The sequence below is a fragment of the Panulirus ornatus genome, chromosome 57 (assembly GCF_036320965.1).
Source record: "Panulirus ornatus isolate Po-2019 chromosome 57, ASM3632096v1, whole genome shotgun sequence".
Lineage (NCBI taxonomy): Eukaryota > Metazoa > Arthropoda > Malacostraca > Decapoda > Palinuridae > Panulirus > Panulirus ornatus.
The window spans coordinates 17,500,133-17,512,174 of NC_092280.1; the positions used below are offsets into that span (position 1 = coordinate 17,500,133).

General features: G+C 37.9%; 1 protein-coding gene across 10 annotated transcripts in view; it reads right to left on the minus strand.

The window, feature by feature from the left end:
* The window catches only part of Sply (Sphingosine-1-phosphate lyase), a 167,679-nt gene that overhangs the window by 52,531 nt on the left and 103,106 nt on the right, over nt 1-12,042 (minus strand). For 7 of the 10 annotated variants that reach the window (XM_071694493.1, XM_071694497.1, XM_071694495.1 and 4 more), the window contains 2 exons: nt 10,057-10,177; nt 2,094-3,095 (listed from right to left, as the gene is read on the minus strand). In XM_071694493.1, the coding sequence (XP_071550594.1) occupies nt 2,976-3,095; nt 10,057-10,177 (241 nt within the window). In that variant the 3' untranslated portion in view covers nt 2,094-2,975. Of the gene's footprint in view, nt 1-2,093; nt 3,096-10,056; nt 10,178-12,042 lie in introns of those variants that run through there. The other 3 variants (XM_071694499.1, XM_071694500.1, XM_071694498.1) reach the window with 3 other exon arrangements.

Below are 12,042 nucleotides of genomic sequence, written 5' to 3' on the forward strand. Positions count from 1 at the left end.
GTGCTTCTTTTCACCATCTCTAAGAATTGAGTGCTTCACTGCTTCATGTACCACTTTGATTGTTCCTTCATTGTCACTGTATATTATAGACAGTTAGAATTCTTTGGAGGTTCATATAATATGAACACCACCCCCTTCCCACAGTTACTCTTCCAATTGAGTATTGCCTGAATAAGCCATCTTTCACTATTTCTTGAAATGTAAGACAATTTTTCACTAAGATGGCAAATCCTCCTCCTCCTTTACCTTCTTTATCCTTTCTTGCTACTATGTACCCAGCCGGGCAGAACAGTAGAGATTTCATTTCTTTTGTAAGCTTAATATTCACAACTCCCACAACATCAAGGTACACTTTCCTTTATATGATCCTTGAATTCCAGCTCTCTACTATTAGCTATTAATCCATCAACATTTGAATACAGTATTTCCAGTTTGACATTACCATCTAACATTCCTGCTCTCTCTGCTGTGCTAATGGGGCTGCTCCATCCTCTTGCCATGTGTGGCATCTCCATTTTTTCTTCTGACTGTACTCTTTGCTTTTCTCCCCATCTTTCTTTGATTTGTCACATCAGATGAATATCCCAATCAGTTCTATCTTACCTTTAACTTTAGTTCCTTTTAGCTTTCCTAAGTACTTCCTGGCTCGACAACTCCATGCCAAACATAACCATAAATGGTCACCTCCTTATGTCTTGATTACAACCACCAATTCTTCTCCTGTCTTTTATCACTGAAACTACATCCGGCATTCCCATAGCCTCTACTAATCTTTTAATATGAGCTTCTTTTCTTTCCCTGTTCTCTCTTACTTGATGTACGATTTTCTAATCCAAAAAATCAGTGATATACTTATCAATCTCTTGCTTTACTAATCTTTTAATTTTGGTAACACCCATTTTTCAGCTAGATCCCTCAGTGTAGAGCTTTCAGTCTCTGTGTATCTAACTTTCTCTATCATCTCTCTTTTAGCTAGCAAGCACTGGTCCTGTATGCTCCGTATGTTTCTAAACCTTCCATCAATGAGCTGATAAACTTCCTTGATTGCTTCATCTTTGACAAAGCGTATTATTCCTTCAACCACTTCACATCATATCCTATGTACTTCTTTATGTGTCATCCTAGGTCTATGTTCCTCTCCATAACTCTTCATGCTCAGTGTCTCTTGTTCTGCCACTGACATTGCTCCTTCTATACTCCCCTGCCTCTACTATCATCAGTCTATGGGTGTGTAAGTCTTTTTCTCTAAATGAATTGCTATCAATAGTGATCCTTCTACACTTCCATACCCTCTCTATTCAATAGATACTGCATGTGCTTTTGTCCTTTCCTATATCTGAATGGTTGCCAATATGCTCCTGCAATGCCCTGCTCAATATTGTCATCAACAGATTCTGTATGCATTTAAGTCCAGTATATCTAGAAAATAACTCTTAGATTTTGTTTGCATTTTAATGGCTCCACTTTCTTTACTCTGGTTTTGAATCTCCTGAATCCCCTTCATTAAACTGTATTTCTGTTCCTACTCACTCAAAACTGTTTCTTAAATTTCTTAACCCTTCTCTTATCTTATGGCTCTCCTCCTGAGCCTTGAAGTATTTGCTCAATATTTTCAACTTCTTAACAAATTCCCAAACATCCCTATATATTTCTTCTCTGGTGTTTTCATTTCCTCTAGTCTCCTTTTTTTGCAGATCTGGTCTTGGTACAATCCTATAACTGAATCCATACCAGCCTTTTATGGCTCATGCAGTGCTAGAGGTCTTCAATTATCCCCAAAGAAATACTAGTATTGGTAATGAAGCTTACTACAGCAAAACATCCTAAAAGCAAGAGAAGAATTTAATCTTTCACTGACAATGAGTGCTGTCTTTACAGTTACATTAACATAAATCTTACTCTCCTCTAGCAAGTCAGAACTACACTTTTATACAGTAATTTACAACACATGTGTGTGTATGTGTGTGTGTGTGTGTGTGTGTGTACTGCAAATTGTTCAACATATCTATAATGAGTCCAAAACAAATCATCATATACTTCTGAGAACTAAGAGGAAATATGTAATATGCATGCCATAGACAATTCATATACTATTTAGTACTCAAGTATTTTTTACTTCATTATCTACATAGAGTATGAACTACTAAGGATCCATTAGCAGTTTTCATATCAATGCTCACAGAACAGACATACAATGACATTTTGTTGAACCATTTCAAAAACTGGATGCATGTTAGAAACACCTGATGACGATATGCTAACAAGGTTTCAGCTCTAACAACAACTAACCATTTCACATAAAAAAATGATAATCACTTTTCAGTGTAAATGTAGTGTTCTACTCAGTATGCAAACTTTACAGACTAAAAACATTACATTCTCCTAACTTATTTTCATATTCTTTCTGTCCTTATATTCTTTTTGTTTTACAACTTCACGACATCCATCCCTTAAAAATTTGAAATTTGTCGATTAGGTGCTTACCAAAGTTATAAAAAAAAGGTGTATATAAATGTATTTAGGGTAGCATCAATCACTCTATCTACCTTTATTCTGCACACATATGAAAAGGAGAACAATTACTAAAGCAAATAATCTTTTATATTTGCATACTGGTTTCATCAACGATTTACCTTTTTCAATCAAAATCATGATAGTGGTAGGCTTAATGATATACGAAATACACACAGACGGATAGGTTTCATTGGTTTCATTAACATCTTAAACTTCCGTGGTTCTGAAAGGCATCAGATATTATTTTCAATTTTTCTCTCTGGTCACTTCCTACTGAAGACTATTCCCCTATACTTCAAATTGTTTCCTTCTTGGCTTCTTATATACAAAGCTGATATAAAAGAATTCTCAGCGACTCTGATTAACTATCACAAGAACCTCACCTAATTGAATGATACCTGACCAAAAATTCAGAGATGGAGTTTAAGTCATCATGGATTTCACTGTCCACATTAAACACATCATTTCACTTTAGGTGCCTCAAGTTGTTTAGTAGAGTAGATGGCATCTAAGTAGCACCAAGCCATCTCCCCAACCAATGAACGATCAGGAATACTCTGAGCCATTCCATACAGGGCTGCCTGTGGGCAAAAAGGAAGCAAAAAAGTGAAAGCTCACATCAATTTTCCTATATAAAGCATGCACACAAGCTAGCATAATGAAGTGAAAGGGAGTTCTGATAACTATTAATAACTAAGGTGCATCTGCCTTTCCCTTAAATGTGTGCATGTTGATATCAAGTTTCTAGTTGATAGAGATTACTATTAAAATTTTTGTTTACATATCTCTCCATAATATGTCCTCAGAAGATGGCAGACAGTGCTTAAAACACCTGCCAAAGAATTCTGCACTCCTGTTAAACTATCACTCAGGTAAAGTAAAATGCTTAGCCTCTTCCATGTGCCCACAATTCTTAAGGAAACAGTTCGTACAGCCATCCTTACAATTTTCTGGCCTAACTTCCGATTGCACTATGCTCTCCTGTTCTAGATTATATTCTGACTTTAGAGCATTGTTTTATGTTAACTCCATCATGGTCTACTGTCTCATGTATCTCACCTTATCTGTCTTTCTTCCAATGTTGGTAGAAAGTAAGAGTGGGGGCTATTGTGGCATATTCCAGCTAAGGTCAAATATGCATCATAAACGTTTTCCTAAACATCTCACTGACCATGAACTTACAGTCCTTCTTACATAATACTCCCATCATAGGTTCATTGTGATGACTTGTAATTTGTTTCCATTAATATGGTGTTCACAGACTAGTCTGTCCTTTCCCTTTCAAACCCTTGTGACTACATTTTCTATGGTTAAATGTTATTAGCCACTATTCAAATCAATTATTGTTCTGTTTTCTCTAAGTCTCTTTGGGAATATTTCAGTCTGTTATTTCACACTTTTTTCATAATTCTGGCATAATGCCAGCAAAAATTTTCTTCTAATTGCAAGCCCCAGTCATAAACAGATGTCCTCTTCAAAGCTGGAAATTAAATAAGAAAAAAGGGCTAGAATGAGAAAAAAGTAAAGCAGAAAAATTCAAGAGATTGGAGGAAGTGGAAAAGCTACCCTTTGAAAAGGGAGCAGGTTACAAGTGTTACGAATGACATTGAAAATAATAAAAATATGAAATAATATAACCAAAAGAATAAAGGTAATAAAGACCAAACAAACAGATAATCAAGTGGAAATATCTTATATGTATAAAAATATTCTACCTGCAGCAAGTATGAATTATGTACATGTGTATATATGTACACGTCTGTGTATGTATATATAGGTATACATTGAAATGTATAGGTATGTATATGTGCTTGTGTGGACATGAATGTACATACATGTGTATGTGGGTGGGTTGGGCCATTCTTTCGTCTGCTTCCTTGCACTACCTCGCTATGTGGAGAACAGCAACAAAGTATAATAAATATAAATAAATGAATAAAAATATTCTAATACTTGAGAACTTAACAATTACAAATAATTATATTAATGAGTATACAAGGCACAACAATACAAATTCTGGGTCATTTATACACCCTGAGCCCAGTACAAAATGGCACATTGAGTTGGGAAACAATTACTGGAAACTCATACATTGTTTCCACATCCTTTGCCAATATATATTTTTCAACTCAGCTGATTAGTAGCCATCAGTATTCTGTGCTGGATAGCACAGCACATCTTTTTATGCACTACCACAGCAGAAAAAAAAAATATATATATATATATATATATATATATATATATATATATATATATATATATATATATATATATATATATGTATATATATATATATATATATATATATATATATATATATATATATATATATATATATATATATATATATATAATGGATACAGATCAATAAATACATAGAGATAATGAAAATTAAATTCTGGAAATAATAACATGATTACATAGTGATATCATTATAAGTCATGCCATAAGGAGGATTATATAATACATCTGGCATTATGATTCTCTGAATATTGTTACTGCTAAGATCTAATATAAACTGTATTTTGGCATCACATACATAATTCCTAAGCTTACAGATAAAGATGACATAACGTTATCCAATGAAATGAAATCTATTATAAACAACAAGGTGTAAAATGGAATACATTAAAAGTGACTAAGAGGATATAGATTTATCTTTATCATGAACAATGATACTTTTCTAAACCACCTATTTGATAAACCAACTGCAGGAAAATATATGCCCTAATTTTGCATGCAATCTTGTGGCTGTTACTGCTTGTCTCATTACGTGTTTCTTTATCATTTTTCCAAACATCACATATCTGTGACAGGTGCTTTTTCTAAAGATTATCAGTCTTCCATCTGGTCTTGATGCTGAGTTTTATGTTAGTTCATCTACTATTGCTTTTAAATCAATCTCAGTTTCTTTAAAATCCATGATGACATTCTCATCAAAATATTAAATTTTACTATATAGCCTCAAGATCCATTTCATAAGGGGTTCCTCCATCTTTAAGGCTGCATTCCACACAGGAGCAGGGAAAGGATGGACACCTTTTGAGTAAGATGGTTCTTATGAGACTGTACTCCTTTCCATCTACAGAGATAAAAAATACAGCCTTATCAAAGGAGACTTTTTGCTATCACTGTAGCCATTTGGAGGCAGAGTCTAGTATCACTACTAATAAAATATCTCATCAAAGATATTTTCATTGTCTCATACAGATACTGATTTGCACTCATCCATCAGCATCATAAATGCTCTTTCTGGGTCATTTTCATACTTTTTTTTTTTTTGAGAGAGAGATATTGTAATAAAACTAAACAATGGTGGTTGATAGGCAGTCCCCAATCAGGAACGTATATTACCACTAATACCTGCCTGTTAGGTATTCTCCCCTATCCCTGGGGATAGGGAAGAAAGAATACTTCCCACGTATTCCTCACATGTCGTAGAAGGCGACTAAAGGGGACGGGAGTGGGGGGCTAGAAACCCTCCCCTCCTTCTATTTTAACTTTCTAAAAAGGGAAACAGAAGAAGGAGTCACGCAGGGAGTGCTCATCCTCCTCAAAGGCTCAGATTTGGGTGTCTAAATGTGTGTGGATGTAACCAAGATGAGAAAAAAGGAGAGATAGGTAGTATGCTTGAGGAAAGGAACCTGGATGTTTTGGCTCTGAGTGAAACGAAGCTCAAGGGTAAAGGGGAAGAGTGGTTTGGGAATGTCTTGGGAGTAAATTCAGGGGTTAGTGAGAGGATAAGAGCAAGGGAAGGAGTAACACTACTCCTGAAACAGGAGTGGTGGGAGTATGTCATAGAGTGTAAGAAAGTAAATTCTAGATTGATATGGGTAAAACTGAAAGTTGATGGAGAGAGATGGGTGATTATTGGTGCATATGCACCTGGGAATGAGAAGAAAGATCATGAGAGGCAAGTGTTTTGGGAGCAGCTGAATGAATGTGTTAGTAGTTTTGATGCTTGAGACCAGGTTATAGTGATGGGTGATTTGAATGCAAAGGTGAGTAATGTGGCAGTTGAGGGAATAATTGGTATACATGGGGTGTTCAGTGTTGTAAATGGAAATGGTGAAGAGCTTGTAGATTTATGTGCTGAAAAAGGACTGGTGATTGGGAATACCTGGTTTAAAAAGAGAGATATACATAAATATACTTATGTAAGTAGAAGAGATGGCCAGAGAGCGTTATTGGATCATGTGTTAATTGATATGCACGCGAAAGGAAGACTTTTGGATGTTAATGTGCTGAGAGGTGCAACTGGAGGGATGTCTGATCATTATCTTGTGGAGGTGAAGGTGAAGATTTGTAGAGGTTTTCAGAAAAGAAGGGAGAATGTTGGGGTGAAGACAGTGGTGAGAGTAAGTGAGCTTGGGAAGGAGACTTGTGTGAGGAAGTACCAGGAGAGACTGAGTACAGAATAGAAAAAGGTTCGAACAAAGGAGGTAAGGGGAGTGAGGGAGGAATGGGATGTACTTAGGGAAGCAGTGATGGATTGCGCAAAAGATGCTTGTGGCATGAGAAGCGTGGGAGGTGGGCAGATTAGAAAGGGGAGTGAGTGGTGGGATGAAGAAGTAAGATTATTAGTGAAAGAGAAGAGAGAGGCATTTGGACGATTTTTGCAGGGAAATAATGCAAAGGAGTGGGAGATGTATAAAAGAAAGAGGCAGGAGGTAAAGAGAAAGTTGCAAGAGGTGAAAAAGAGGGCAAATGAGAGTTGGGGTGAGAGAGTATCATTAAATTTTAGGGAGAATAAAAAGATGTTTTGGTAGGAGGTAAATAAAGTACACAAGACAATGGAACAAATGGGGACCTCAGTGAAGGGGGCTAATGGGGAAGTGATAACAAGTAGTGGTGATGTGAGGAGATGAAGTGAGTATTTTGAAGGTTTGTTGAATTTGTTTGATGATAGAGTGGCAGATACAGGGTGTTTTGGTCGAGGTGATGTGCAAAGTGAAAGAGTTAGGGAAAATGATTTGGTAAACAGACAAGAGGTAGTAAAAGCTTTGCGGAAGATGAAAGCCGGCAAGGCAGCGGGGTTGGATGGTATTGCTGTGGAATATATTAAAAAAGGGGGTGACTGTATTGTTGACTGGTTGGTAAGGTTATTTAATGTATGTATGACTCATGGTGAGGTGCCTGAGGATTGGCAGAATGCGTGCATAGTGCCATTGTACAAAGGCAAAGGGGATAAAGGTGAGTGCTCAAATTACAGAGGTATAAGTTTGTTGAGTATTCCTGGGAAATTATATGGGAGGGTATTGATTGAGAGGGTGAAGGCATGTACAGAGCATCAGATTGGGGAAGAGCAGTGTGGTTTCATAAGTGGTACAGGATGCGTGGATCAGGTGTTTGCTTTGAAGAATGTATGTGAGAAATACTTAGAAAAGCAAATGGATTTGTATGTAGCATTTATGGATCTGGAGAAGGCATATGATAAGAGTTGATAGGGATGCTCTATGGAAGGTATTAAGAATATATGGTGTGGGAGGCAAGTTGTTAGAAGCAGTGAATAGTTTTTATCGAGGATGTAAGGCATGTGCAAGTGTAGGAAGAGAGGAAAGTGATTGGTTCTCAGTGACTGTAGGTTTGCGGCAGGGGTGTGTGATGTCTCCATGGTTGTTTAATTTGTTTATGGATGGGGTTGTTAGGGAGGTGAATGCAAGAGTTTTGGAAAGAGGGGCAAGTATGCAGTCTGTTGTGGATGAGAGAACTTGGGAAGTGAGTCAGTTGTTGTTTGCTGATGATACAGCGCTGGTGGCTGATTCATGTGAGAAACTGCAGAAGCTGGTGACTGAGTTTGGTAAAGTGTGTGAAAGAAGAAAGTTAAGAGTAAATGTGAATAAGAGCAAGGTTATTAGGTACAGAAGGGTTGAGGGTCAAGTCAATTGGGAGGTAAGTTTGAATGGAGAAAAACTGGAGGATGTGAAGTCTTTTAGATATCTGGGAGTGGATTTGGCAGTGGATGGAACCATGGAAGCAGAAGTGAATCATAGGGTGGGGGAGGGGGCAAAAGTTCTGGGAGCGTTGAAGAGTGTGTGGAAGTCGAGAACATTATCTCGGAAAGCAAAAATGGGTATGTTTGAAGGAATAGTGGTTCCAACAATGTTGTATGGTTGTGAGGCGTGGGCTATGGATAGAGTTGTGTTGTACGCAGGAGGGTGGATGTGCTGGAAATTAAATGTTTGAAGACAATATGTGGTGTGAGGTGGTTTGATCGAGTAAGTAATAATAGGGTAAGAGAGATGTGTGGTAGTAAAAAGAAAGTGGTTGAGAGAGCAGAAGAGGGTGTTTTGAAATGGTGTGGTCACATGGAGAGAATGAGAGAGGAAAGATTGACAAAGAGGATATATGTGTCAGAGGTGGAGGGAACGAGGAGAAGTGGGAGACCAAATTGGAGGTGGAAAGATGGAGTGAAAAAGATTTTGAGTGATCGGGGCCTGAACATGCAGGAGGGTGAAAGGCGTGCAAGGAATAGAGTGAACTGGAATGATGTGGTATACTGGGGCCAACATGCTGTCAATGGATTGAACCAGGGCATGTGAAGGGTCTGGGGTAAACCATGGAAAGTTCTGTGGGGCCTGGACGTGGAAAGGGAGCTGTGGTTTCGGTGCATTATTACATGACAGCTAGAGACTGAGTGTGAACAAATGGGGCCTTTGTTGTCTTTTCCTACCACTACCTCGCACATGAGGGGGGAGGGGGTTGTTATTACATGTGTGGCGAGGTGGCGATTTGAATGAATAAAGGCAGACAGTATGAATTATGTACATGTGTATATATGTATATGTCTGTGTGTGTATATATATGTATACGTTGAGATGTATAGGTATGTATATTTGTGTAAGTGAACGTGTATGTGGGTGGGTTGGGCCATTCTTTCGTCTGTTTCCTTGCGCTACCTCGCTAACGCGGGAGACAGCAACAAAGCAAAATAAATATAAAATAACCTGCCTGGTTATAGGAAGGGTTAGTGATGACCACATAGTTAGCCAGCACCTAAAACATTGTTAAGTTGCACTCCTCTGACCCAGGCAGCTGTCTTTAATTTCTGCCTTACCCATATGTGAACTGCTGGAAATTCTGTCCACAAACACAAATATACAATCTCTCCTTGTCACAAAAAACATCTAAAAACACTTAACTCACACAACTCATTCTTGGTAAGTCTAAATTTTTCTGCAGTGAGCCCCATGTGCTAGCCTTGCCTTTTGGCAAAATGGTAGGAGTAACAGATAGTAGTTGTAGGTAGGAACAATAGCAAGGAGCATTAAGTAGAAACATTAGGTAGAAGTACTAGACAGGAACATTAGGCTGAGGCATCAGGGAGAAGTAGCAGGTTGGAGCCTCTGGAAACAATGCACTTGAGTTTCTCTCTGCCAGTGGCCTGGTAAGGCACTAAAGGCTAAGAACAGCACTCTTTTGCTGTGGCCATCACCCTTGAGGGTGTTCCTGGAGAGGACGGACATCAGAGATATATACAGGTGGACAGATATATTATACATTAGAAAGAAACAAGTAAAACAAAATGAAGGTTCTACTTACACTTCCTCCAGAATCTTTACAAGGATTTTTCAAGAGTTCCTCTGCAATCTCCTTAATATCAGTGATGAACCTTTCAGCAACGCCTGGCTGAGTATGCAGAACTGTCACAGCTATGTGGATACTATGGATGGGGCAAATATATATATATATATGAGCTTATTAATTTTGTGTGTGCTAACCTGAGTTAGAAGTACTCCAATAACTTCCTCAACAATGACAAATTTGCAGCTATCTAATAATCAATGCAGTGCAAGTTAACTTTCCTAGATACACGATAGACTGCAGGGACATGGCACACAACTATGAGCTATAATGGTAAGCTGACAATGATAAACATGCAAGTCAACTATGGCTATAATTATTGGTAAAAGTTTCAATGACAAAGTCTACTAGCCAAATCATCAACTTTCATGTGGATCATTTTTTGTGCTTGTGTCTAACATGGCATGGACAAAATATGCCCTAATTAAAGGCCATTTTGGGTGAAAAAAATAGAGAAAAAAGAATGTAGAAATGAACCAGGGCTCCACAGATGTTTTTAAACCTGACTCTTAAAAGTAGAAAGGTTATAGGAAGAGGGAAAGCCAAAGGAGTAAGGAATTGCACAGCTTAGCTGTTCAGGCAAAGAAGTAGGTATCATAATGGTCAATCCTCAAGTGGCTGGACCCTACAAAGAAACTCCAGGAAGTAACAGCCAAACAAATGCCTTAGGTTAAAGCCTTGGTGGTAGGAACACATGCAGACAGCTCATGACAACAGTGGCCAAAATAATATATGTAGAACAAAGAAACAGCACAAATATTATGACGTGGAAAGGATTAGGGAAAGCTGGAGTGAATATGCTTTAAACACTAATGAGATGGAAGACTTTTGATTTTAATCTAATTAACACCAAGGTGGAGGAAAAGCCACCTCATTTATGTAAGTTCTCCATACTAGGGCAAATAAAATCCCTGTAGATATGAACTAGCAGCTCATAAGAAATAATTATGGCACCTACAAAAATCCTTGCTTTTAGGAAGTAGTTTCTAAGGCATTAATTATGACAGGTTTCCAAGAAAGAGAGAAGGATAAGTTTTTGCCAAACATGTTTATGTTACTACAGGGGTGAATTGTAGTATTTTGAGACTGAACATAGTGAAAATGAATGACTCTTGGATAATATTAAAGATGCAATTGTTTAGTGCTGCTAATTCAACTAGGTGACTACTTTCCCATTCGAAGATGTTGCAAAAGTCCAGAATTCTAGGTTACTACTTTCCCATTCTGAGATGCTGCAAAAGTCCAAAATGAAAGAGGAAATATGTTCGGTACATTTCAAAAGACAGGTCTTTCACTTTCTCAAAAGTTCGTAAATACTTCCCCTGTCTTTTTCCATTTCATAATTCTCTACATTTCAATTAAGGCCCAGCCTTGATGTGGACTTTTGTCCATAACTGGAGTCTCCAACATGAAAAAAAAAAAAGGAGAATAAGCATTAGAAGGAAGATAGGAGTGAAACTGAGTTGAAGCGTGAAATCATCAGTGAATGGGGATACCAGTAGAAAAGAGGAAATTGTTCTTATAAGAGAAGGAACACCACTGTTGATAGGATAAGAGGGGAAAGTTGTTCTTTGGCCAGGGTATGCGACACACAGCACAGTGCTGACTCAATGTTTCCAGTACCCAAATGGTAGACTTCCCTGGATGATGGAGGTATGTCACCTACTGCTACATGCCACCTACTACTCCTGCTTCCCTGGATGGTGGATGTCAGTCTCCTACTGCTAGATCCCACTTTCAATCATTTTTGGTACTTAAAATTGTATACCATTGCTAGGTGCAAATAGGACACTTTCTTGAATCCTTTTATGTGTCTGTCCATCTACATCCTGAGGCCTTCTACAACCATATAAATGGGTATTTTCTTTTTTCTTTTACACCTAACTGCCTCTCACTTCTCAACTGTCATCAGCTAAGCCCCAAAGACAATTCCATGGCTCACCC